General features: G+C 63.9%; 1 protein-coding gene across 1 annotated transcript; it reads left to right on the top strand.

The window, feature by feature from the left end:
• Positions 1-1619: 1619 nt before the first annotated feature.
• On the top strand, positions 1620-26262 carry LOC132386848 (DBH-like monooxygenase protein 2). The gene is made up of 6 exons (XM_059959193.1): positions 1620-1917; positions 3016-3162; positions 21245-21415; positions 22754-22837; positions 23339-23524; positions 26143-26262. The coding sequence occupies exons 1-6, from the start codon at positions 1648-1650 to the stop codon at positions 26260-26262; spliced, it is 978 nt and encodes a 325-aa protein (XP_059815176.1). The 5' UTR covers positions 1620-1647.
• Positions 26263-26540: the final 278 nt, after the last annotated feature.

The following is a 26540-nucleotide window of genomic DNA, read 5'->3' on the forward strand; positions in this document are numbered from 1 at the left end:
GCAGGTCCGAGCAAGTTCCGACGGGCGGGGGTGGGGTGTCTGCGGCACTCTCAAACCGAGTTCAGGTTCGCGCTGACGGTCACCCGGACACAGGCAGCCAAGACCCAGCAGTGCCCGCGGACCGCACGGTCACGCACGCAGCGAAAGTCACGCAGGGCCCAATGCACAGGACATCGCCGTAAACTCAAGCAGGAAAGAGCAGACTGCCCCAGTGAGGAGATCTCGGAGTTGGAGGGGGTGGGGTGGGAGCTGAGGGAAGAGGCCCGTTACCGAGTCTGGCCGTCCGTCCCGACGGCGGTGGGTCAGACAGAGAGTTTGCGAGTGGGATGGTAGGACTGTCGGCGACGCCTCAGGGTCGGGCTGGGCCCCTCCCCCCGAGACCGCTTCCTCCTTCCAGCCACCCCTTCGGTCCCTTAATCCACACCATCCCACCCTCCTCCCTCCCCCCACCTCCCTCCTCCTGCCCGCTCCCTCCCACACCTTCAACCCCTCCTCGCCCTCCCCTCCTCCCCAACCCAAACTTCCCTCTTCCCCGCTCCCTCCCACACACCTCCAACCCCTCCTCGCCCTCCCCTCCTCCCCAACCAAAACTTCCCTCCTCTTCCCCGCTCCCTCCCACACACCCACAACACCTCCTCGCCCTCCCCTCCTCCCCAACCCAAACTTCCCTCCTCTTCCCCGCTCCCTCCCACACACCCCCGACCCCTCCTCGCCCTCCCCTCCTCCCCAGCCCAAACTTCCCTCCTCTTCCCCGCTCCCTCCCACACACCCCCAACCCCTCCTCGCCCTCCACCCCAACCCAAACTTCCCTCCTCTTCCCCGCTCCCTCCCACACACCTCCAACCCCTCCTCGCCCTCCCCTCCTCCCCAACCCAAACTTCCCTCCTCTTCCCCGCTCCCTCCCACACACCCCCAACCCCTCCTTGCCCGCCCCTCCTCCCCAGCCCAAACTTCCCTCCTCTTCCCCGCTCCCTCCCACACACCCCCAACCCCTCCTTGCCCTCCCCTCCTCCCCAGCCCAAACTTCCCTCCTCTTCCCCGCTCCCTCCCACACACCCCCAACCCCTCCTTGCCCTCCCCTCCTCCCCAGCCCAATCTTCCCTCCTCTTCCCCGCTCCCTCCCACACACCCCCAACCCCTCCTCGCCCTCCCCTCCTCCCCAACCCAAACTTCCCTCTTCCCCGCTCCCTCCCACACACCCCCAACCCCTCCTTGCCCTCCCCTCCTCCCCAGCCCAAACTTCCCTCCTCTTCCCCGCTCCCTCCCACACACCTACAACCCCTCCTCGCACTCCCCCTCCTCCCCTCCCCCAATCTTCCCTCTCACCCTTTCCCACCCTTCCCGCTCCCCACTTCCCTCCCTCCTCTTGTCACCCCCTCCCTCTCCTTTTCCCTCACTTTTCTTCCCCTCCCCCCCCCCCTGCATTACCCGAAACCCGAAACCGTAGCCTTGAGGGAGAATGTTTCGTCGCCGCGGCGACCGTACCCACAACAGGCCGAGACTAATCCGCCCGGTCCCTCCCTCCCTTCCTTCCGGGACTATAAGAGCGCCGCGGGAGAGGGAGCAGTGGACAGAGCCGGCAGGAAAAGGGAGCGCCGGAGAGCGACAGCGGCGGAGAGAATCAAATCGAGGGGAGCGGGCGGCGGAATGGCGTCGGGCGTCTGCTGGCTCTTGCTGGCCTGGGCGGTGGCGGCGGGGACGGGGCCCGGGGCCCGCGCCTCGGACCTGCCCCACTGGGTGTCCATCATGCCCGGCTTCTACGTGGCGTGGGACTTCGACACGGACACGCAGAACATCACCTTCTACGTGGAGGCGGCCACCATGGGCTGGGTGGGGATCGGCTTCACCCCCAGCGGCGGCATGGACCGCGCCGACATGATGACGGCCTGGATCCGCGACGGAAAGCCCTACTTCCACGTGAGGGAGCGTCCCCGGGGAGGGAGGGAGCGCCCGGCTGGGGGGTGGGGGAAACAGGGAGACAGGGGCTGCAAACCCGGATGGAGTGGCGGGGTGGTGGTGGTGGCAGTGGGGGGGGGAGGAGGGAAGTAAAGTTCTGATGCGGGAGGGAGTGCCTACCACGAAATGAGGGAGCGTCCCAAGAGGTGACGGAGGGAATGGAACGGGGCAGTGAATCCACGGAGGGAGGAAATATCCTCGGGGGTTGGGATGGAGCGAAAGAGAATGGGGAATCTAGAAAAGTGTAATGAAAGGAGGGGCGGGGGAGAGGGAGGGTCGGGGCAATGGAGGGAGAGGAGTAGTTAGGACAGGAGGGGAGCGGGAGGGAGGGTCCCATTGTGGGACCGTGGTTCGCTGGTGATAGGTTGAGCCAGGGGACCAGACCTCAATGCAAAGATTCGTTCCAGGGCGGGAGGAGGGGACGGCAGGTGGAGGGGGGGAGGGGAGATAACGAGCTGTCGTGCTGGCCCGTATCCTGGCAACGTTCACGCGAGGGCGATCCCCCAACCCCCGTGAGTGTCCTGGGTTGGGACTTCACGAGAGGAGGGAAGGGAGGGGGGATGTATTGGCGAGGGATGGAAGGTGGGTGGGGGGGGGCGGGAGACGGAGATGGGCAGATTTGATGAGCACAAATTCGCGAACTCGCGGCCCAATCCCAATGTGAGGGAGTGAGCTGAAGAGCGGCTGTGGACTGGCCCCGGGAAATAGGGGGTGGGGCGTGTGGTAGAGGAGAAGGGAGGCTGGGCCCAGTGGGGAAGAAAGGCTGAGATACCGGGCCGTGGAAGGAGGGGTTGGGGAGGTGAGGAGGGTCCGACTTTGCGGGTCAGGGTGTAAACGCCCGGTGGGCTGGGGGTGTTCCACCGCCGAGTGTAGGAAGAAAGATAGGGGGGTGAGCGAGGGGCAGACGGAAGGAGGGGAGGCGGCGGGATGGTGGATGGTGGGAGTGCAGTTGGTCGGATGGTGTGGGGGGAAGGGCAGACGGTGGGGTAGGGGAGGGTGTGGAGCGGTGTTGGTCAAAGATTACGAAACTGATCCTGCCCTCTTCCCCCCTCCCGCCAGGATCGCTACGGTGTGGGTACCGAGGTACCGGTGATCGACGGTTCCCAGGACTGTACGCTCCTCTCCCTGACCCAGAACGGGACGCACACCTCCCTCAAGTTCCGGAGGCCGTTCCGGACCTGCGACCCGCAGGACATGGACATCACGGTGCGGCTCGAGCGGTGGGCGGGTGGGGGAGAGGGAGGCCGGAAGGATAACGGAGAACCGACGTGGTCACACCGCACATTCCAGGGACGAGCGCGATATCCGCACAGTTCCCGTCTCCGTATCCCCCCTGGGTCAGACCCACACACACTGGGAGCACCGTGCACAGTTCCCGTCTCCGTATCCCCACGGGTCAGACCCACACACACCGGGAGCACCGTGCACAGTTCCCGTCTCCGTATCCCCCCCGGGTCAGACACACACACACCGGGAGCACCGTGCACAGTTCCCGTCTCCGTATCCCCCCGGGTCAGACCCACACACACCGGGAGCACCGTGCACAGTTCCCGTCTCCGTATCCCCCCGGGTCAGACTCACAAACACCGGGAGCACCGTGCACAGTTCCCGTCTCCGTATCCCCCCGGGTCAGACTCACAGACACCGGGAGCACCGTGCACAGTTCCCGTCTCCGTATCCCCCCGGGTCAGACCCACACACACCGGGAGCACCGTGCACAGTTCCCATCTCCGTATCCCCCCGGGTCAGACCCACACACACCGGGAGCACCGTGCACAGTTCCCGTCTCCGTATCCCACCCGGGTCAGACTCACACACACCGGGAGCACCGTGCACTGCTCCCGTCTCCGTATCGCCCCCCCCGGGTCAGACCCACACACACGGGGAGCACCGTACACAGTTCCCGTCTCCGTATCCCCCCGGGTCAGACTCACAGACACCGGGAGCACCGTGCACAGTTCCCGTCTCCGTATCCCCCCGGGTCAGACCCACACACACCGGGAGCACCGTGCACAGTTCCCATCTCCGTATCCCCCCGGGTCAGACCCACACACACCGGGAGCACCGTGCACAGTTCCCGTCTCCGTATCCCCCCGGGTCAGACTCACACACACCGGCAGCACCGTACACAGTTCACGTCTCCGTATCCCCCCGGGTCAGACCCACACACCGGGAGCACCGTGCACAGTTCCCGTCTCCGTATCCCCCCGGGTCAGACTCACACACTCCGGGAGCACCGTGCACAGTTCCCGTCCCCGTATCCCCCCGGGTCAGACCCACACACCAGGAGCACCGTGCACAGTTCCCGTCTCCGTATCCCCCCGGGTCAGACCCACACACACCGGGAGCACCGTGCACAGTTCCCGTCCCCGTATCCCCCCGGGTCAGACCCACACACCGGGAGCACCGTGCACAGTTCCCGTCTCCGTATCCCCCCGGGTCAGACTCACACACACCGGGAGCACCGTGCACAGTTCCCGTCTCCGTATCCCCCCGGGTCAGACTCACAGACACCGGGAGCACCGTGCACAGTTCCCGTCTCCGTATCCCCCCTGGGTCAGAGCCAGACACCGAGAGCACCGTGCACAGTTACCGTTTCGGTATCCCCCTGGGTCAGACTCACACACTCCGGGAGCACGGTGCACAGTTCCCGTCTCCGTATCCCCCCCGGGTCAGACCCACACACCGGGAGCACCGTGCACAGTTCCCGTCTCCGTATCCCCCCGGGTCAGACCCACACACCGGGAGCACCGTGCACAGTTCCCATCTCCGTATCCCCCCGGGTCAGACCCACACACACCGGGAGCACCGTGCACAGTTCCCATCTCCGTATCCCCCCGGGTCAGACCCACACACACACACACCGGGAGCACCGTGTACAGTTCCCGTCTCCGTATCCCCCCGGGTCAGACCCACACCCACCGGGAGCACCGTGCACAGTTCCCGTATCCGTATCCCCACGGGTCAGACCCACACCCACCGGGAGCACCGTGCACAGTTCCCGTCTCCGTATCCCCCCGGGTCAGACCCACACCCACCGGGAGCACCGTGCACAGTTCCCCTCTCCGTATCCCCACGGGTCAGACCCCCACATACCGGGAGCACCGTGCACAGTTCCCGTCTCCGTATCCCCCCGGGTCAGACTCACACACTCCGGGAGCACCGTGCACAGGTCCCGTCTCCGTATCCCCCCCGGGTCAGACCCACACACCGGGAGCACCGTGCACAGTTCCCGTCTCCGTATCCCCCCGGGTCAGACCCACACACCGGGAGCACCGTGCACAGTTCCCGTCTCCGTATCCCCCCGGGTCAGACTCACACACACCGGGAGCACCGTGCACAGTTCCCGTCTCCGTATCCCCCCGGGTCAGACTCACAGACACCGGGAGCACCGTGCACAGTTCCCGTCTCCGTATCCCCCCGGGTCAGACCCACACACACCGGGAGCACCGTGCACAGTTCCCATCTCCGTATCCCCCCGGGTCAGACCCACACACACCGGGAGCACCGTGCACAGTTCCCATCTCCGTATCCCCCCGGGTCAGACCCACACACACCGGGAGCACCGTGTACAGTTCCCGTCTCCGTATCCCCCCGGGTCAGACCCACACACACCGGGAGCAACGTGCACAGTTCCCGTCTCCGTATCCCCCCGTCAGACCCACACCCACCGGGAGCACCGTGCACAGTTCCCGTCTCCGTATCCTCCCGGGTCAGACCCACACCCACCGGGAACACCGTGCACAGTTCCCATCTCCGTATCCCCCCGGGTCAGACCCCCACATACCGGGAGCACCGTGCACAGTTCCCGTCTCCGTATCCCCCCGGGTCAGACCCACACATACCGGGAGCACCGTGCACAGTTCCGGTCTCCGTATCCCCCCGGGTCCGACCCACACACAGGAAGCACCGTGCACAGTTCCCGTCTCCGTATCCCCCCGGGTCAGACCCACACACCGGGAGCACCGTGCACAGTTCCCGTCTTCGTATCCCCCCTGGGTCAGACCCACACACACCGGGAGCACCGTGCACAGTTCCCGTCTCCGTATCCCCCCGGGTCAGACCCACACACCGGGAGCACCGTGCACAGTTCCCGTGTCCGTATCCCCCCTGGGTCAGAGCCAGACACCGGGAGCACCGTGCACAGTTACCGTTTCCATATCCCCCTGGGTCAGAACCACACACACCGGGAGCACCGTGCACAGTTCCCGTCTCCGTATCCCCCCGGGTCAGACACACACACCGGGAGCACCGTGCACAGTTCCCGTCACCGTATCCCCCCGGGTCAGACCCACACACACCGAGAGCACCGTGCACAGTTCCCGTCTCCGTATTCCCCCCGGGTCAGACCCACACACACCGGGAGCACCGTGCACAGTTCCCGTCACCGTATCCCCCTGGGTCAGACCCACACACACCGGGAGCACCGTGCCCAGTTCCCGTCTCCGTATTCCCCCCGGGTCAGACCCACACACACCGGGAGCACCGTGCACAGTTTCCGTCACCTTATCCCCCCGGGTCAGACCCACACACCGGGAGCACCGTGCACAGTTCCCATCTCCGTATCCTCCTGGGTCAGACCCACACACACCGGGAGCATCGTGCACAGTTCCCATCTCCGTATATCCCTGGGTCAGACCCACACATGCCGGGAGCACCGTGTACAGTTCCCGTCTTCGTATCCACCCCGGGTCAGACCCCCACACACCGGGAGCACAGTGCACAGTTCCCATCTCCGTATCCCCCCTGGGTCAGACCCACACACACCGGGAGCACCGTGCACAGTTCCCGTCTTCGTATCCCCCCGGGTCAGACTCACACTCACCGGGAGCACGGTGCACAGTTCCCGTCTTCGTATCCCCCCGGGTCAGACCCACACAACGGGAGCACCGTGCACAGTTCCCCTCTCCTATCGCCCCTGGGTCAGAGCCAGACACCGGGAGCACCGTGCAGAGTTACCGTCTCCGTATCCCCCCGGAGGAGACCCAGACACACCGAGAGCACCGTGTACAGTTCCCGTCTCCGTACCCCACCTGGGTCAGACCCACACACACCGGGAGCACCGTGCACAGTTACCGTCTCCGTATCCCCCCTGGGTCAGACCCACACACACCGGGAGCACCGTGTACAGTTCCCGTTTGCGTATCCCCCTGGGTCAGACCCACACACACCGGGAGCACCGTGCACAGTTCCCGTCACCGTATCCCCCCGGGTCAGACCCACACACACCGAGAGCACCGTGCACAGTTCCCGTCTCCGTATTCCCCCCGGGTCAGACCACACACACCGGGAGCACCGTGCACAGTTCCTGTCACCGTATCCCCCCGGGTCAGACCCACACACACCGGGAGCACCGTGTACAGTTCCCGTCTCCGTATCCCCCCGGGTCAGACCCACACACACCGGGAGCAACGTGCACAGTTCCCGTCTCCGTATCCCCCCGGGTCAGACCCACACCCACCGGGAGCACCGTGCACAGTTCCCTTCTCCGTATCCCCCCGGGTCAGACCCACACCCACCGGGAACACCGTGCACAGTTCCCATCTCCGTATCCCCCCGGGTCAGACCCCCACATACCGGGAGCACCGTGCACAGTTCCCGTCTCCGTATCCCCCCGGGTCAGACCCACACATACCGGGAGCACCGTGCACAGTTCCCGTCTCCGTATCCCCCCGGGTCCGACCCAAACACAGGAAGCACCGTGCACAGTTCCCGTCTCCGTATCCCCCCGGGTCAGACCCACACACCGGGAGCACCGTGCACAGTTCCCGTCTTCGTATCCCCCCTGGGTCAGACCCACACACACCGGGAGCACCGTGCACAGTTCCCGTCTCCGTATCCCCCCGGGTCAGACCCACACACTGGGAGCACCGTGCACAGTTCCCGTGTCCGTATCCCCCCTGGGTCAGAGCCAGACACCGGGAGCACCGTGCACAGTTACCGTTTCCATATCCCCCCGGGTCAGACACACACACCGGGAGCACCGTGCACAGTTCCCGTCACCGTATCCCCCCGGGTCAGACCCACACACACCGAGAGCACCGTGCACAGTTCCCGTCTCCGTATTCCCCCCGGGTCAGACCCACACACACCGGGAGCACCGTGCACAGTTCCCGTCACCGTATCCCCTCTGGGTCAGACCCACACACACCGGAGCACCGTGCACAGTTCCCGTCTCCGTATCCCCCTTAGGTCAGACCCACACACACCGGGAGCACCGTGCCCAGTTCCCGTCTCCGTATTCCCCCCGGGTCAGACCCACACACACCGGGAGCACCGTGCACAGTTCCCGTCACCTTATCCCCCCGGGTCAGACCCACACACCGGGAGCACCGTGCACAGTTCCCATCTCCGTATCCTCCTGGGTCAGACCCACACACACCGGGAGCATCGTGCACAGTTCCCATCTCCGTATATCCCTGGGTCAGACCCACACATACCGGGAGCACCGTGTACAGTTCCCGTCTTCGTATCCACCCCGGGTCAGACCCCCACACACCGGGAGCACAGTGCACAGTTCCCATCTCCGTATCCCCCCTGGGTCAGACCCACACACACCGGGAGCACCGTATACAGTTCCCGTCTCCGTATCCCCCCGGGTCAGACTCACACTCACCGGGAGCATCGTGCACAGTTCCCGTCTTCGTATCCCCCCGGGTCAGACCCACACACCGGGAGCACCGTGCACAGTTCCCCTCTCCTATCGCCCCTGGGTCAGAGCCAGACACCGGGAGCACCGTGCAGAGTTACCGTCTCCGTATCCCCCCGGAGGAGACCCAGACACACCGAGAGCACCGTGTACAGTTCCCGTCTCCGTATCCCACCTGGGTCAGACCCACACACACCGGGATCACCGTGCACAGTTACCGTCTCCGTATACCCCCTGGGTCAGACCCACACACACCGGGAGCACCGTGTACAGTTCCCGTTTGCGTATCCCCCTGGGTCAGACCCACACACACCGGGAGCACCGTGCACAGTTCCCGTCACCGTATCCCCCCGGGTCAGACCCACACACACCGAGAGCACCGTGCACAGTTCCCGTCTCCGTATTCCCCCCGGGTCAGACCCACACACACCGGGAGCACCGTGCACAGTTCCCGTCACCGTATCCCCTCTGGGTCAGACGCACACACACCGGGAGCACCGTGCACAGTTCCTGTCACCGTATCCCCCCGGGTCAGACCCACACACCGGGAGCACCGTGCACAGTTCCCATCTCCGTATCCTTCTGGGTCAGACCTCCACACACCGGGAGCACAGTGCACAGTTCCCATCTCCGTATCCCCCCTGGGTCAGACCCACAGACACCGGGAGCACCGTATACAGTTCACGTCTCCGTATCCCCCCTGGGTCAGACCCACACACACCGGGAGCACCGTGCACAGTTCCCGTCTCCGTATCCCCCCTGGGTCAGACCCACACACACCGGGAGCACCGTGCACAGTTCCCGTCTCCGTATCCCCCCGGGTCAGACCCACACACACCTGGAGCACCGTGCAGAGTTCCCGTCTCCGTATCCCTCCGGGTCAGACCCACACACACCGCGAGCACCGTGTATAGTTATCGTCTCCGTATCCCCCCTGGGTCAGACCCCCACACACCGGGAGCACAGTGCACAGTTCCCATCTCCGTATCCCCCCTGGGTCAGACCCACACACACCTGGGAGCACCGTGTACAGTTCCCGTCTCCGTATCCCCCCTGGGTCAGACCCATACACACCGGGAGCACCGTGTACAGTTCCCGTCTCCGTATACCGCGGGTCATACACACACATACGGGGAGCACCGTGCACAGTTCCCGTCTCCGTATCCCCCCGGGTCAGACCCACACACACCGGGAGCACCGTGCACAGTTCCCGTCTCCGTAACCCCCCGGGTCAGAACCACACACACCGGGAGCACAGTGCATAGTTCCCGTCTCCGTATCCCCCCGGGTCAGACATACACACACCGGGAGCACCGTGCACAGTTACCGTCTCCGTATCCCCCCGGGTCAGACCCACACACACCGGGAGCACCGAGTACAGTTCCCGTTTGCGTATCCCCCTGGGTCAGACCCACACACACCGGGAGCACCGTGCACAGTTCCCGTCACCGTATCCCCCCGGGTCAGACCCACGCACACCGAGAGCACCGTGCACAGTTCCCGTCTCCGTATTCCCCCCGGGTCAGACCCACACACACCGGGAGCACCGTGCACAGTTCCCGTCACCGTATCCCCTCTGGGTCAGACCCACACACACCGGGAGCACCGTGCACAGTTCCTGTCACCGTATCCCCCCGGGTCAGACCCACACACCGGGAGCACCGTGCACAGTTCCCATCTCCGTATCCTTCTGGGTCAGACCTCCACACACCGGGAGCACAGTGCACAGTTCCCATCTCCGTATCCCCCCTGGGTCAGACCCACACACACCGGGAGCACCGTATACAGTTCCCGTCTCCGTATCCCCCCTGGGTCAGACCCACACACACCGGGAGCACCGTGCACAGTTCCCGTCTCCGTATCCCCCCTGGGTCAGACCCACACACACCGGGAGCACCGTGCACAGTTCCCGTCTCCGTATCCCCCCTGGGTCAGACCCACACACACCGGGAGCACCGTGCACAGTTCCCGTCTCCGTATTCCCCCCGGGTCAGACCCACACACACCGGGAGCACCGTGCACAGTTCCTGTCACCGTATCCCCCCGGGTCAGACCCACACACCGGGAGCACCGTGCACAGTTCCCGTTTCCGTATCCCCCTGGGTCAGACCCACACCCACCGGGAGCACCGTGCACAGTTCCCATCTCCGTATCCCCCCGGGTCAGACCCACACACACCGGGAGCACCGTGTACAGTTCCCGTCTCCGTATCCCCCCGGGTCAGACCCACACACACCGGGAGCAACGTGCACAGTTCCCGTCTCCGTATCCCCCCGGGTCAGACCCACACCCACCGGGAGCACCGTGCACAGTTCCCATCTCCGTATCCCCCCGGGTCAGACCCACACCCACCGGGAACACCGTGCACAGTTCCCATCTCCGTATCCCCCCGGGTCAGACCCCCACATACCGGGAGCACCGTGCACAGTTCCCGTCTCCGTATCCCCCCGGGTCAGAACCACACATACCGGGAGCACCGTGCACAGTTCCCGTCTCCGTATCCCCCCGGGTCCGACCCACACACAGGAAGCACCGTGCACAGTTCCCGTCTCCGTATCCCCCCGGGTCAGACCCACACACCGGGAGCACCGTGCACAGTTCCCGTCTTCGTATCCCCCCTGGGTCAGACCCACACACACCGGGAGCACCGTGCACAGTTCCCGTCTCCGTATCCCCCCGGGTCAGACCCACACACCGGGAGCACCGTGCACAGTTCCCGTGTCCGTATCCCCCCTGGGTCAGAGCCAGACACCGGGAGCACCGTGCACAGTTACCGTTTCCATATCCCCCTGGGTCAGAACCACACACACCGGGAGCACCGTGCACAGTTCCCGTCTCCGTATCCCCCCGGGTCAGACACACACACCGGGAGCACCGTGCACAGTTCCCGTCACCGTATACCCCCGGGTCAGACCCACACACACCGAGAGCACCGTGCACAGTTCCCGTCTCCGTATTCCCCCCGGGTCAGACCCACACACACCGGGAGCACCGTGCACAGTTCCCGTCACCGTATCCCCTCTGGGTCAGACCCACACACACCGGAGCACCGTGCACAGTTCCCGTCTCCGTATCCCCCTGGGTCAGACCCACACACACCGGGAGCACCGTGCCCAGTTCCCGTCTCCGTATTCCCCCCGGGTCAGACCCACACACACCGGGAGCACCGTGCACAGTTCCCGTCACCTTATCCCCCCGGGTCAGACCCACACACCGGGAGCACCGTGCACAGTTCCCATCTCCGTATCCTCCTGGGTCAGACCCACACACACCGGGAGCATCGTGCACAGTTCCCATCTCCGTATATCCCTGGGTCAGACCCACACATACCGGGAGCACCGTGTACAGTTCCCGTCTTCGTATCCACCCCGGGTCAGACCCCCACACACCGGGAGCACAGTGCACAGTTCCCATCTCCGTATCCCCCCTGGGTCAGACCCACACACACCGGGAGCACCGTATACAGTTCCCGTCTCCGTATCCCCCCTGGGTCAGACCCACACACAAAGGGAGCACCGTGCACAGTTCCCGTCTTCGTATCCCCCCGGGTCAGACTCACACTCACCGGGAGCATCGTGCACAGTTCCCGTCTTCGTATCCCCCCGGGTCAGACCCACACACCGGGAGCACCGTGCACAGTTCCCCTCTCATATCGCCCCTGGGTCAGAGCCAGACACCGGGAGCACCGTGCAGAGTTACCGTCTCCGTATCCCCCCGGAGGAGACCCAGACACACCGAGAGCACCGTGTACAGTTCCCGTCTCCGTATCCCACCTGGGTCAGACCCACACACACCGGGATCACCGTGCACAGTTACCGTCTCCGTATCCCCCCTGGGTCAGACCCACACACACCGGGAGCACCGTGTACAGTTCCCGTTTGCGTATCCCCCTGGGTCAGACCCACACACACCGGGAGCACCGTGCACAGTTCCCGTCACCGTATCCCCCCGGGTCAGACCCACACACACCGAGAGCACCGTGCACAGTTCCCGTCTCCGTATTCCCCCCCAGTCAGACCCACACACACCGGGAGCACCGTGCACAGTTCCCGTCACCGTATCCCCTCTGGGTCAGACGCACACACACCGGGAGCACCGTGCACAGTTCCTGTCACCGTATCCCCCCGGGTCAGACCCACACACCGGGAGCACCGTGCACAGTTCCCATCTCCGTATCCTTCTGGGTCAGACCTCCACACACCGGGAGCACAGTGCACAGTTCCCATCTCCGTATCCCCCCTGGGTCAGACCCACAGACACCGGGAGCACCGTATACAGTTCACGTCTCCGTATCCCCCCTGGGTCAGACCCACACACACCGGGAGCACCGTGCACAGTTCCCGTCTCCGTATCCCCCCTGGGTCAGACCCACACACACCGGGAGCACCGTGCACAGTTCCCGTCTCCGTATCCCCCCGGGTCAGACCCACACACACCTGGAGCACCGTGCAGAGTTCCCGTCTCCGTATCCCTCCGGGTCAGACCCACACACACCGCGAGCACCGTGTATAGTTATCGTCTCCGTATCCCCCCTGGGTCAGACCCCCACACACCGGGAGCACAGTGCACATTTCCCATCTCCGTATCCCCCCTGGGTCAGACCCACACACACCTGGGAGCACCGTGTACAGTTCCCGTCTCCGTATCCCCCCTGGGTCAGACCCATACACACCGGGAGCATCGTGTACAGTTCCCGTCTCCGTATACCGCGGGTCATACACACACATACGGGGAGCACCGTGCACAGTTCCCGTCTCCGTATCCCCCCGGGTCAGACCCACACACACCGGGAGCACCGTGCACAGTTCCCGTCTCCGTATCCCCCCGGGTCAGAACCACACACACCGGGAGCACAGTGCATAGTTCCCGTCTCCGTATCCCCCCGGGTCAGACATACACACACAGGGAGCACCGTGCACAGTTCCCGTCTCCGTATCCCCCCGGGTCAGACCCACACATACCGGGAGCACCGTGCACAGTTCCCGTCTCCGTATCCCCCCGGGTCAGACCCACACACACCGGGAGCACCGTGTACAGTTCCCGTCTCCGTATCCCACCTGGGTCAGACCCACACACACCGGGAGCACCGTGCACAGTTACCGTCTCCGTATCCCCCCTGGGTCAGACCCACACACACCGGGAGCACCGTGTGCAGTTCCCGTTTGCGTATCCCCCTGGGTCAGACCCACACACACCGGGAGCACCGTGCACAGTTCCCGTCACCGTATCCCCCCGGGTCAGACCCACACACACCGAGAGCACCGTGCACAGTTCCCGTCTCCGTATTCCCCCCGGTTCAGACCCACACACACCGGGAGCACCGTGCACAGTTCCCGTCACCGTATCCCCTCTGGGTCAGACCCACACACACCGGGAGCACCGTGCACAGTTCCTGTCACCGTATCCCCCCGGGTCAGACCCACACACCGGGAGCACCGTGCACAGTTCCCATCTCCGTATCCTTCTGGGTCAGACCTCCACACACCGGGAGCACAGTGCACAGTTCCCATCTCCGTATCCCCCCTGGGTCAGACCCACACACACCGGGAGCACCGTATACAGTTCCCGTCTCCGTATCCCCCCTGGGTCAGACCCACACACACCGGGAGCACCGTGCACAGTTCCCGTCTCCGTATCCCCCCTGGGTCAGACCCACACACACCGGGAGCACCGTGCACAGTTCCCGTCTCCGTATCCCCCCGGGTCAGACCCACACACACCTGGAGCACCGTGCAGAGTTCCCGTCTCCGTATCCCTCCGGGTCAGACCCACACACACCGCGAGCACCGTGTATAGTTATCGTCTCCGTATCCCCCCTGGGTCAGACCCCCACACACCGGGAGCACAGTGCACAGTTCCCATCTCCGTATCCCCCCTGGGTCAGACCCACACACACCTGGGAGCACCGTATACAGTTCCCGTCTCCGTATCCCCCCTGGGTCAGACCCATACACACCGGGAGCACCGTGTACAGTTCCCGTCTCCGTATACCGCGGGTCATACACACACATACGGGGAGCACCGTGCACAGTTCCCGTCTCCGTATCCCCCCGGGTCAGACCCACACACCGGGAGCACCGTGCACAGTTCCCGTCTCCGAATCCACCCGGGTCAGACCCACAACCACCGGGAGCACCGTGCACAGTTCCCGTCTCCGTATCCCCCTAGGTCAGACCCACTCACACCAGGAGCACTGTGCACAGTTCCCGTCTCCGTATCCCCCGGGTCAGACCCACACACACCGGGAGCCCCGTGCACAGTTCCCGTCTCCGTATCCCCTCTGGGACAGACCCACACACACCGGGAGCACCGTGTACAGTTCCCGTCTCCGTATCCCCCCCTGGGTCAGAGCCAGACACCGGGAGGACCGTGCACAGTTACCGTTTCCGTATCCCCCTGGGTCAGAACCACACACACCGGGAGCACCGTGCACAGTTCCTGTCTCCGTATCCCCCCCGGGTCAGACACACACAACTGGAGCACCGTGCACAGTTCCCGTCTCCGTATCCCCCCGGGTCAGACCCACACACACCGGGAGCACCGTGCACAGTTCCCGTCTCCGTATCCCCCTGGGTCAGACCCACTCACACCAGGACCACCGTGCGCAGTTCCCGTCTCCGTATCCCCCGGGTCAGACCCACACACACCGGGAGCACCGTGCACAGTTCCCGTCTCCGTATCCCCTCTGGGACAGACCCACACACACCGGGAGCACCGTGTACAGTTCCCGTCTCCGTATCCCCTCTGGGACAGACCCACACACACCGGGAGCACCGTGTACAGATCCCGTCTCCGTATCCCCCCCTGGGTCAGACCCACACACACCGGGAGCACCGTGCCCAGTTCCCGTCTCCGTATTCCCCCCTGGGTCAGACCCACACACACCGGGAGCACCGTGCCCAGTTCCCGTCTCCGTATCCTCCTGGGTCAGACCCACACACACCGGGAGCATCGTGCACAGTTCCCATCTCCGTATACCCCTGGGTCAGACCCACACATACCGGGAGCACCGTGTACAGTTCCGGTCTTCGTATCCACCCCGGGTCAGACCCCCACACACCGGGAGCACAGTGCACAGTTCCCGACTCCGTATCCTCCTGGGTCAGACTCACACACACCGGGAGCACCGTGCACAGTTCCCATCCCCGTATCCCCCCTGGGTCAGACCCACACACTCCAGGAGCACCGCGCACACTTCCCGTCTCCGTATCCCCCCGCGTCAGACCCACACACACCGGGAGCACCGTGCACAGTTCCCGTCTCCGTAACCCCCCTGGGTCAGACCCACACACACCGGGAGCACCGTGCACAGTTCCCATCTCCGTATCCTTCTGGGTCAGACCCACACACACCGGGAGCATCGTGCACAGTTCCCATCTCCGTATACCCCTGGGTCAGACCCACACACACCGGGAGCACCGTGCACAGTTCCCGTCTCCGTATCCCCCCGGGTCAGACCCACACACACCTGGAGCACCGTGCACAGTTCCCATCTCCGTATCCCCCCTGGGTCAGACCCACACACACCGGGAGCACCGTGTACAGTTCCCGTCTCCGTATCCCCCCTGGGTCAGACCCACACACAAAGGGAGCACCGTGCACAGTTCCCGTCTCCGTATCCCCCCTGGGTCAGACCCACACACACCGGGAGCACCGTGCACAGTTCCCGTCTCCGTATCCCCCCGGGTCAGACCCACACACACCTGGAGCACCGTGCAGAGTTCCCGTCTCCGTATCCCTCCGGGTCAGACCCACACACACCGCGAGCACCGTGTATAGTTATCGTCTCCGTATCCCCCCTGGGTCAGACCCCCACACACCGGGAGCACAGTGCACAGTTCCCATCTCCGTATCCCCCCTGGGTCAGACCCACACACACCTGGGAGCACCGTATACAGTTCCCGTCTCCGTATCCCCCCTGGGTCAGACCCATACACACCGGGAGCACCGTGTACAGTTCCCGTCTCCGTATACCGCGGGTCATACACACACATACGGGGAGCACCGTGCACAGTTCCCGTCTCCGTATCCCCCCGGGTCAGACCCACACACCGGGAGCACCGTGCACAGTTCCCGTCTCCGAATCCACCCGGGTCAGACCCACAACCACCGGGAGCACCGTGCACAGTTCCCGTCTCCGTATCCCCCTAGGTCAGACCCACTCACACCAGGAGCACTGTGCACAGTTCCCGTCTCCGTATCCCCCGGGTCAGACCCACACACACCGGGAGCCCCGTGCACAGTTCCCGTCTCCGTATCCCCTCTGGGACAGACCCACACACACCGGGAGCACCGTGTACAGTTCCCGTCTCCGTATCCCCCCCTGGGTCAGAGCCAGACACCGGGAGGACCGTGCACAGTTACCGTTTCCGTATCCCCCTGGGTCAGAACCACACACACCGGGAGCACCGTGCACAGTTCCTGTCTCCGTATCCCCCCCGGGTCAGACACACACAACTGGAGCACCGTGCACAGTTCCCGTCTCCGTATCCCCCCGGGTCAGACCCACACACACCGGGAGCACCGTGCACAGTTCCCGTCTCCGTATCCCCCTGGGTCAGACCCACTCACACCAGGACCACCGTGCGCAGTTCCCGTCTCCGTATCCCCCGGGTCAGACCCACACACACCGGGAGCACCGTGCACAGTTCCCGTCTCCGTATCCCCTCTGGGACAGACCCACACACACCGGGAGCACCGTGTACAGTTCCCGTCTCCGTATCCCCTCTGGGACAGACCCACACACACCGGGAGCACCGTGTACAGATCCCGTCTCCGTATCCCCCCCTGGGTCAGACCCACACACACCGGGAGCACCGTGCCCAGTTCCCGTCTCCGTATTCCCCCCTGGGTCAGACCCACACACACCGGGAGCACCGTGCCCAGTTCCCGTCTCCGTATCCTCCTGGGTCAGACCCACACACACCGGGAGCATCGTGCACAGTTCCCATCTCCGTATACCCCTGGGTCAGACCCACACATACCGGGAGCACCGTGTACAGTTCCGGTCTTCGTATCCACCCCGGGTCAGACCCCCACACACCGGGAGCACAGTGCACAGTTCCCGACTCCGTATCCTCCTGGGTCAGACTCACACACACCGGGAGCACCGTGCACAGTTCCCATCCCCGTATCCCCCCTGGGTCAGACCCACACACTCCAGGAGCACCGCGCACACTTCCCGTCTCCGTATCCCCCCGCGTCAGACCAACACACACCGGGAGCACCGTGCACAGTTCCCGTCTCCGTATCCCCCCTGGGTCAGACCCACACACACCGGGAGCACCGTGCACAGTTCCCATCTCCGTATCCTTCTGGGTCAGACCCACACACACCGGGAGCATCGTGCACAGTTCCCATCTCCGTATACCCCTGGGTCAGACCCACACACACCGGGAGCACCGTGCACAGTTCCCGTCTCCGTATCCCCCCGGGTCAGACCCACACACACCTGGAGCACCGTGCACAGTTCCCATCTCCGTATCCCCCCTGGGTCAGACCCACACACACCGGGAGCACCGTGTACAGTTCCCGTCTCCGTATCCCCCCTGGGTCAGACCCACACACAAAGGGAGCACCGTGCACAGTTCCCGTCTCCGTATCCCCCCTGGGTCAGACCCACCCACCGGGAGCACCGTGCACAGTTCCCGTCGTCGTATCCCCCCGGGTCAGACTCACACTCACCGGGAGCACGGTGCACAGTTCCCGTCTTCGTATCCCCCCGGGTCAGACCCACACACCGGGAGCACCGTGCACAGTTCCCCTCTCCTATCGCCCCTGGGTCAGAGCCAGACACCGGGAGCACCGTGCACAGTTACCGTCTCCGTATCCCCCCGGAGGAGACCCACACACACCTGGAGCACCGTGCACAGTTCCCGTCTCCGTATCCCCCCTGGGTCAGACCCACACACACCGGGAGCACCGTGCACAGTTCCCATCTCCGTATCCCCCTGGGTCAGACCCACACACACCGGGAGAACCGTGCACAGTTCCCGTCTCCGTATCCCCCCGGGTCAGACCCACACACACCGGGAGCACCGTGCACAGTTCCCGTCTCCGTATCCTCCCCGTCTCAGACCCACACACACTGGGAGCACCGTGCACAGTTCCCGTCTCCGTATCCCCACTGGGTGAGACCCACACACAACGGGAGCACCGTGCACAGTTCCCGTCCCCGTATCCCCCCTGGGTCAGACCCACACACACCAGGAGCACCGCGCACACTTCCCGTCTCCGTATCCCCCCGCGTCAGACCCACACACACCGGGAGCACCGTGCACAGTTCCCGTCTCCGTATCCCCCCTGGGTCAGACCCACACACACCGGGAGCACCGTGCACAGTTCCCATCTCCGTATCCTTCTGGGTCAGACCCACACACACCGGGAGCATCGTGCACAGTTCCCATCTCCGTATACCCCTGGGTCAGACCCACACATACCGGGAGCACCGTGTACAGTTCCCGTCTTCGTATCGCCCCCGGGTCAGACCTCCACACACCGGGAGCACAGTGCACAGTTCCCATCACCGTATCCCCCCTGGGTCAGACCCACACACACCGGGAGCACCGTATACAGTTCCCGTCTCCGTATCCCCCCTGGGTCAGACCCACACACACCGGGAGCACCGTGCACAGTTCCCGTCTCCGTATCCCCCCTGGGTCAGACCCACACACACCGGGAGCACCGTGTACAGTTCCCGTCTCCGTATCCCCCCTGGGTCAGACCCACACACAAAGGGAGCACCGTGCACAGTTCCCGTCTCCGTATCCCCCCTGGGTCAGACCCACCCACCGGGAGCACCGTGCACAGTTCCCGTCGTCGTATCCCCCCGGGTCAGACTCACACTCACCGGGAGCACGGTGCATAGTTCCCGTCTTCGTATCCCCCCGGGTCAGACCCACACACCGGGAGCACCGTGCACAGTTCCCCTCTCCTATCGCCCCTGGGTCAGAGCCAGACACCGGGAGCACCGTGCACAGTTACCGTCTCCGTATCCCCCCGGAGGAGACCCACGCTCACCGGGAGCACCGTGCACAGTTCCCGTCTCCGTATCCCCCCTGGGTCAGACCCACACACACCGGGAGCACCGTGCACAGTTCCCGTCTCCGTATCCCCCTGGGTCAGACCCACACACACCGGGAGAACCGTGCACAGTTCCCGTCTCCGTATCCCCCCGGGTCAGACCCACACACACCGGGAGCACCGTGCACAGTTCCCGTCTCCGTATCCTCCCCGTCTCAGACCCACACACACTGGGAGCACCGTGCACAGTTCCCGTCTCCGTATCCCCACTGGGTGAGACCCACACACACCGGGAGCACCGTGCACAGTTCCCGTCCCCGTATCCCCCCTGGGTCAGACCCACACACACCAGGAGCACCGTGCACACTTCCCGTCTCCGTATCCCCCCGCGTCAGACCCACACACACCGGGAGCACCGTGCACAGTTCCCATCTCCTATCGCCCCTGGGTCAGAGCCAGACACCGGGAGCACCGTGCACAGTTACCGTCTCCGTATCCCCCCGGAGGAGACCCACGCTCACCGGGAGCACCGTGCACAGTTCCCGTCTCCGTATCCCCCCTGGGTCAGACCCACACACACCGGGAGCACCGTGCACAGTTCCCGTCTCCGTATCCCCCTGGGTCAGACCCACACACACCGGGAGAACCGTGCACAGTTCCCGTCTCCGTATCCCCACTGGGTGAGACCCACACACACCGGGAGCACCGTGCACAGTTCCCGTCCCCGTATCCCCCCTGGGTCAGACCCACACACACCAGGAGCACCGTGCACACTTCCCGTCTCCGTATCCCCCCGCGTCAGACCCACACACACCGGGAGCACCGTGCACAGTTCCCATCTCCGTATCCCCCCTGGGTCAGACCCACACACACCGGGAGCACCGTGCACAGTTCCCGTCTCCGTATCCCCCTGGGTCAGACCCACACACACCGGGAGAACCGTCCACAGTTCCCGTCTCCGTATCCCCCCGGGTCAGACCCACACACACCGGGAGCACCGTGCACAGTTCCCGTCTCCGTATCCTCCCCGTCTCAGACCCACACACACTGGGAGCACCGTGCACAGTTCCCGTCTCCGTATCCCCACTGGGTGAGACCCACACACACCGGGAGCACCGTGCACAGTTCCCGTCCCCGTATCCCCCCTGGGTCAGACCCACACACACCAGGAGCACCGTGCACACTTCCCGTCTCCGTATCCCCCCGCGTCAGACCCACACACACTGGGAGCACCGTGCACAGTTCCCGTCTCCGTATCCCCCGGGTCAGACCCACACCCACCGGGAGCACCGTTCACAGTTCCCGTCTCCGTATCCCCCTGGGTGTGACCCACATCCACCGGGAGCACCGTGCACAGTTCCCGTCCCCGTATCCCCCCTGGGTCAGACCCACACACAGCGGGAGCACCGTGTACAGTTCCCGTCTCCGTATCCCCCCGGGTCAGTCCCACACCCACCGGGAGCACCGTGCACAGTTCCCATCTCCGTATCTCCCCCGGGTCAGACCCACACACACCGGGAGCACCGTGCACAGTTCCCATCTCCGTATCCCCCTGGGTCAGACCCACACACACCGGGAGCACCCTACCCTCTTTTCACTCCGCTCTCTCTCCCTCAGGAGGACTCAATGCGTCTGATCTACGCTTGTTCCGACTCGGTCCCGGGAAGTCCGATGCAGATGCCGAAACACGAGACAGTGTACGGGGTGCTGTCGGTGCAAATCCTGAACTACGGGAGGAAGGTCGTCCCACACGTGGGCAACAGCTCGACGCTGGATATCGTGACCAACGTGAGTGGAGCTGAGGGTCCCTCCCCTCTCCAGCTCTGCCCCTCCGTCCTGCCTTCCTCCCTCCTCCCCCTCCCGCTCTGTCCCTCCGTCCAGCCTTCCTCCCTCCTCCCCCTCCAGCTCTGTCCAGCCTTCCTCCCTTCTCCCCCTCCAGCTCTGTCCAGCCTTCCTCCCTTCTCCCCCTCCAGCTCTGCCCCTCTGTCCAGCCTTCCTCCATCCTCCCCCTCCAGCTCTGTCCAGCCTTCCTCCCTTCTCCCCCTCCAGCTCTGCCCGTCTGTCCAGCCTTCCTCCCTCCTCCCATCTCCCGCTCTGCCTCTCCGTCCAGCCTTCCTCCCTCCTCCCCCTCCCGCTCTGTCCCTCCGTCCAGCCTTCCTCCCTCCTCACCGTCCTGCGCGCTCCCTCCCTCTTCCCTCTATAATCGCCCCGAACCCTCCTACCCCTCCCGCTCTGCCCCTCTGTCCAGCCTTCCTCCATCCTCCCCCTCCAGCTCTGTCCAGCCTTCCTCCCTCCTCCCCCTCCAGCTCTGCCCCTCTGTCCAGCCTTCCTCCCTCCTCCCATCTCCAGCTCTGTCCCTCCGTCCAGCCTTCCTCCCTCCTCCCCCTCCCGCTCTGCCCCTCCGTCCAGCCTTCCTCCCTCCTCCCCCTCCAGCTCTGCCCCTCTGTCCAGCCTTCCTCCCTCCTCCCATCTCCAGCTCTGTCCCTCTGTCCAGCCTTCCTCCCTCCTCCCCCTCCCGCTCTGTCCCTCCGTCCAGCCTTCCTCCCTCCTCACCGTCCTGCGCTCTCCCTCCCTTTTCCCTCTATAATCGCCCCGAACCGTCCTCACCTCTCCAGCTCTGTCCCTCCGTACAGCCTTCCTCCATCCTCCCCCTCCCGCTCTGTCCCTCCGTCCTGCCTTCCTCCCTCCTCACCGTCCTGCGCTCTCCCTCCCTCTTCCCTCTATAATCGCCCCGAACCCTCCTCACCTCTCCAGCTCTGTCCCTCCGTCCAGCCTTCCTCCCTCCTCCCCCTCCCGCTCTGTCCCTCCGTCCAGCCTTCCTCCCTCCTCACCGTCCTGCGCTCTCCCTCCCTCTTCTCTATAATCGCCCCGAACCCTCCTCACCTCTCCAGCTCTGTCCCTCCGTCCAGCCTTCCACCCTCCTCCCCCTCCCGCTCTGACCCTCCGTCCTGCCTTCCTCCCTCCTCACCGTCCTGCGCTCTCCCTCCCTCTTCCCTCTATAATCGCCCCGAACCCTCCTACCCCGCTCGCCCATCGCCCGCCCGTTCCCTCCGCCCCCGTCCCCCCACCACTCCTCTCTCCCTCCTTCCTCGGAGAGGGCGATCTCTGACTGATAATATTTTCCAGTTCACCATCCCGGCATATCACACCTTCTACGCCTGCCACTTGGCTAAGTTCCCGGACTTTGGAGAGAAGGTGCATGTTTACATGGTAAGTGAGGGGCTTGGGGGTGTGTGGGGTGGGGTGGGCAGGGGAGACGGCGCGCAGCGAGCGCAGAGGGGGTAGCGGGAGGGAGAGAAGGGTGGAGGGAGGGGATGGGGCGCGGAGCGAGGGGGAGTGGGGGGAGGGAAGGGATGTGTTCGGAGGAAGGAGGGGGTAGAGGAGGGAGGGGAGGAGGTCGCAGAGAGAGAGGGAAGGGGAGGGTGGTATGGAGGGGAAGAGCGCACAGAGGAGGGCGGGAGAGAGGGAAGAGGGAGAGCGAGTGATGATGATAGGAGGCAGGAAGATGGGAGGGTGGAGTGAGAGGAGGACAGGAGGGAGAAGGAGCGTGCCTGGTGCGGGTAGGACGGAGGGCGCGGGGCTGGGGGCGAGGAAGGGAATGCAGGAAGGGTGAGAGGACAGCGAAGTTGGGCTAGCATCTGTCAGAGGGGATGAAGGTCCTGGGCGAGACTTCAGGACGTTCTGCCCTGCCTGACCCCCCCCCCCCCACAGGTAGAGCCGATCATCTGGCCGGGGGCGGTCGGGCACGTCCACCACACGCTGCTGTTCCTGTGCCCGGCTTTGTACAACGATTCCATGCTGAGCGAACCGCGCAACTGTTACCAGGACCGCCACTACACATTCCTCTTCATGATGTGCGCGGAGGTGCTCACCGGCTGGGCTATTGGCGGCAACAAGGTGAGGACTGTGCTGTGCTGGGGTGGGGTCTCTCCCACTGCCCCCCCTCTCTCTCTCTGACTCTCCTTGCCCCTCTCATCTCGCGCAATTTCTGTCTCATTTTATCCGCCTTCCTCTCTCACTAACTCTCTCTTTACCTCCCTCTCTCTCGCTAACTCTCTCTTCTTCCCTCGGTATCTCTCTCCAGCTCCTCTCTACTTTTCCCTCATTCACTCTCTCACACTGACACATACACCAAGATAGACCACTACCCTCTCTCTCTGACACACACACCTAGACCACTGTCTCTCTCTCTCTTTCCACAACTCACTGTCTCTCTCTCTCTTTAACTTCCTCCGAATCTCGCCCCTCTCCCTTACTCCCAGGTCTGCATGTTCTCCTTCTCGCCACCTCCCCTCGCCCCCTTGCCCTGCCCCTACCTCTCGCCTCGATCCCGTCCTTCCAACTCCCCCTCCCTCTCCCATTCCACTCCTCCCTCGACCTCATATGCTGCCCTTTCCCTATCCCCACTCTCTCTCACTCTCTCTCTTTCTCTCTCTCTCTCTCTCTCTCTCTCTCGCTCTCTCTCTCTCCCTTTCGCTCTCTCGCTCTCTCTCACTCTCTCTCTCTCTCTCTCTCTGTCTCTCTCTCTCACTCTCTCTCTCTCTGTCTCTGTCTCTGTCTCTGTCTCTCTCTCTCTCTGTCTCTGTCTCTCTCTCTCACACACAAACACACACACACACACACACACACACACACACACACACACACACACACACACACACAGTATAGGTCTTCCGCCTTCATTACCTCCTAACACAGGAAGGCTTGAAACGAGAGGAGGGGATGTCCGGAGAGGAGAGGTGACGGGTGCTGCCTGTTCGAGGGTCGTTAATGTTCCTGCCTAGACCACTTCCTCCGGCAGCTCCTTCCACCGACGGACCACCCGTATCCCTCTAAACCTTTCCTATCCGTGTCCCTGTCCGAGTGTCGTTAATGTACCTGCCTCGACCACTTCCTCCGGCAGCTCCTTCCACAGACGGACCACCCGTATCCCTCTAAAACTTCCCTATCCGTGTCCCTGTCCGAGTGTCGTTAAAGTACCTGCCTCGACCACTTCCTCCGGCAGCTCCTTCCACAGACGGACCACCCGTATCCCTCTAAACCTTTCCTATCCGTGTCCCTGTCCCAGTGTCGTTATTGTACTCGTCTCGACTACTTCCACAGGCAGCTCCTTCCACGACGGACCACCCGTATCCCTCTAAAGCTTTCCTATCCGTGTCCCTGTCCGAGTGTCGTTAATGTACTTGCCTCGACCACTTCCTCCGGCAGCTCCTTCCACAGACGGACCAGCCGTATCCCTCTAAAGCTTTCCTATCCGTGTCCCTGTCCGAGTGTCGTTAATGTACCTGCATCGACCACTTCCTCCGGCAGCTCCTGCCACAGACGAACGACCCGTATCCCTCTAAACCTGTGCTATCCGTGTCCCTGTCCGAGTGTCGTTAATGTACCTGCCTCGACCACTTCCTCCGGCAGCTCCTTCCACAGACGGACCACCCGTATCCCTCTAAACCTTTCCTATCCGTGTCCCTGTCCGAGTGTCGTTAATGTACCGGCCTCGACCACTTCCTCCGGCAGCTCCTTCCACAGACGGACCACCCGTATCCCTCTAAACCTTTCCTATCCGTGTCCCTGTCCGAGTGTCGTTAATGTACCTGCCTCGACCACTTCCTCGGGCAGCTCCTTCCACACACTGACCACCCGTATCCCTCTAAACCTTTCCTATCCGTGTCCCTGTCCGAGTGTCGTTAATGAACCTGCCTCGACCACTTCCTCGGGCAGCTCCTTCCACAGACGGACCACCCGTATTCCTCTAAACCTTTCCTATCCGTGTTCCTGTCCGAGTTTCGTTAATGTACCTGCCTCGACCAATTCCTCCGGCAGCTCCTTCCACAGATGGACCACCCGTATCCTTCTAAACCTTTCCTATCCGTGTCCCTGTCCGAGTGTCGTTAATGTACCTGCCTCGACCAATTCCTCCGGCAGCTCCTTCCACAGACGGACCACCCGTATCCCTCTAAACCTTTCCCATCCGTGTCCCTGTCCGAGTGTCGTTAATGTACCTGCCTCGACCACTTCCTCCGGCAGCTCCTCCCACAGACGGACCACCCGTATTCCTCTAAACCTTTCCCATCCGTGTCCCTGTCCGAGTGTCGTTCATGTACCTGCCTCGACCACTTCCTCCGGCAGCTCCTTCCATAGACGGACCACCCGTATCCCTCTAAACCTTTCCTATCCGTGTCCCTGTCAGAGTGTCGTTAATGTACCTGCCTCGACCACTTCCTCTCGCAGCTCCTTCCACAGACGGACCACCCGTATCCCTCTAAACCTTTCCTATCCATGTCCCTGTCCGAGAGTCGTTACTGTACCTGCCTCGACCTCTTCCTCCGGCAGCTTCTTCCACAGACGGACCACCCGTATCCCTCTAAACCTTTCCTATCCGTGTCCCTGTCGGAGTGTCGTTAATGTACCTGCCTCGACCACTTCCTCCGGCAGCTCCTTCCACAGACCCTCCTTCAGGTGGTAAAGGTATCGGGTCTTGTACCTTTCCCTTTTCACGTCAATCCCCTTCCCTCTAGTCTCTGACACCCGAACCCCGAGGGAGGAAGGCGGCCAGCGGCCACCGGATCGACGCCCCCTCGTGGTTTCAGGTCCCGCCCCGTCTCTCCCTATTACCGAATCCCACCGGCCCCCGGTAACGTACCCGCCAGTCTCCTCGTTAGTTCCACCCGTTCCCCCGCCGGGTTGACCATACCTGCACGCCGGGCTCCTTGAGCTGCCCCGCCGACGCCTCGCACAGCTGCGGGGGGATGCCCCCACCCCTGCGCTCAGGGTGCCGAACAACCAAGGCCCCGCTCCAAGCTCGCCCAGGCCCCGGGCCCCTGGTTCTTCTCCCGTTTTGAATTCTGCCCCGGGCTAACTTTCGTGGGGACGGCTTGTCTCCCGAGAGTTTTCGCTGGGGGTGGGTTTCGCCGCA

This window comes from Hypanus sabinus, unplaced genomic scaffold (assembly GCF_030144855.1).
Source record: "Hypanus sabinus isolate sHypSab1 unplaced genomic scaffold, sHypSab1.hap1 scaffold_1346, whole genome shotgun sequence".
NCBI classification, from domain to species: Eukaryota; Metazoa; Chordata; class Chondrichthyes; order Myliobatiformes; family Dasyatidae; genus Hypanus; species Hypanus sabinus.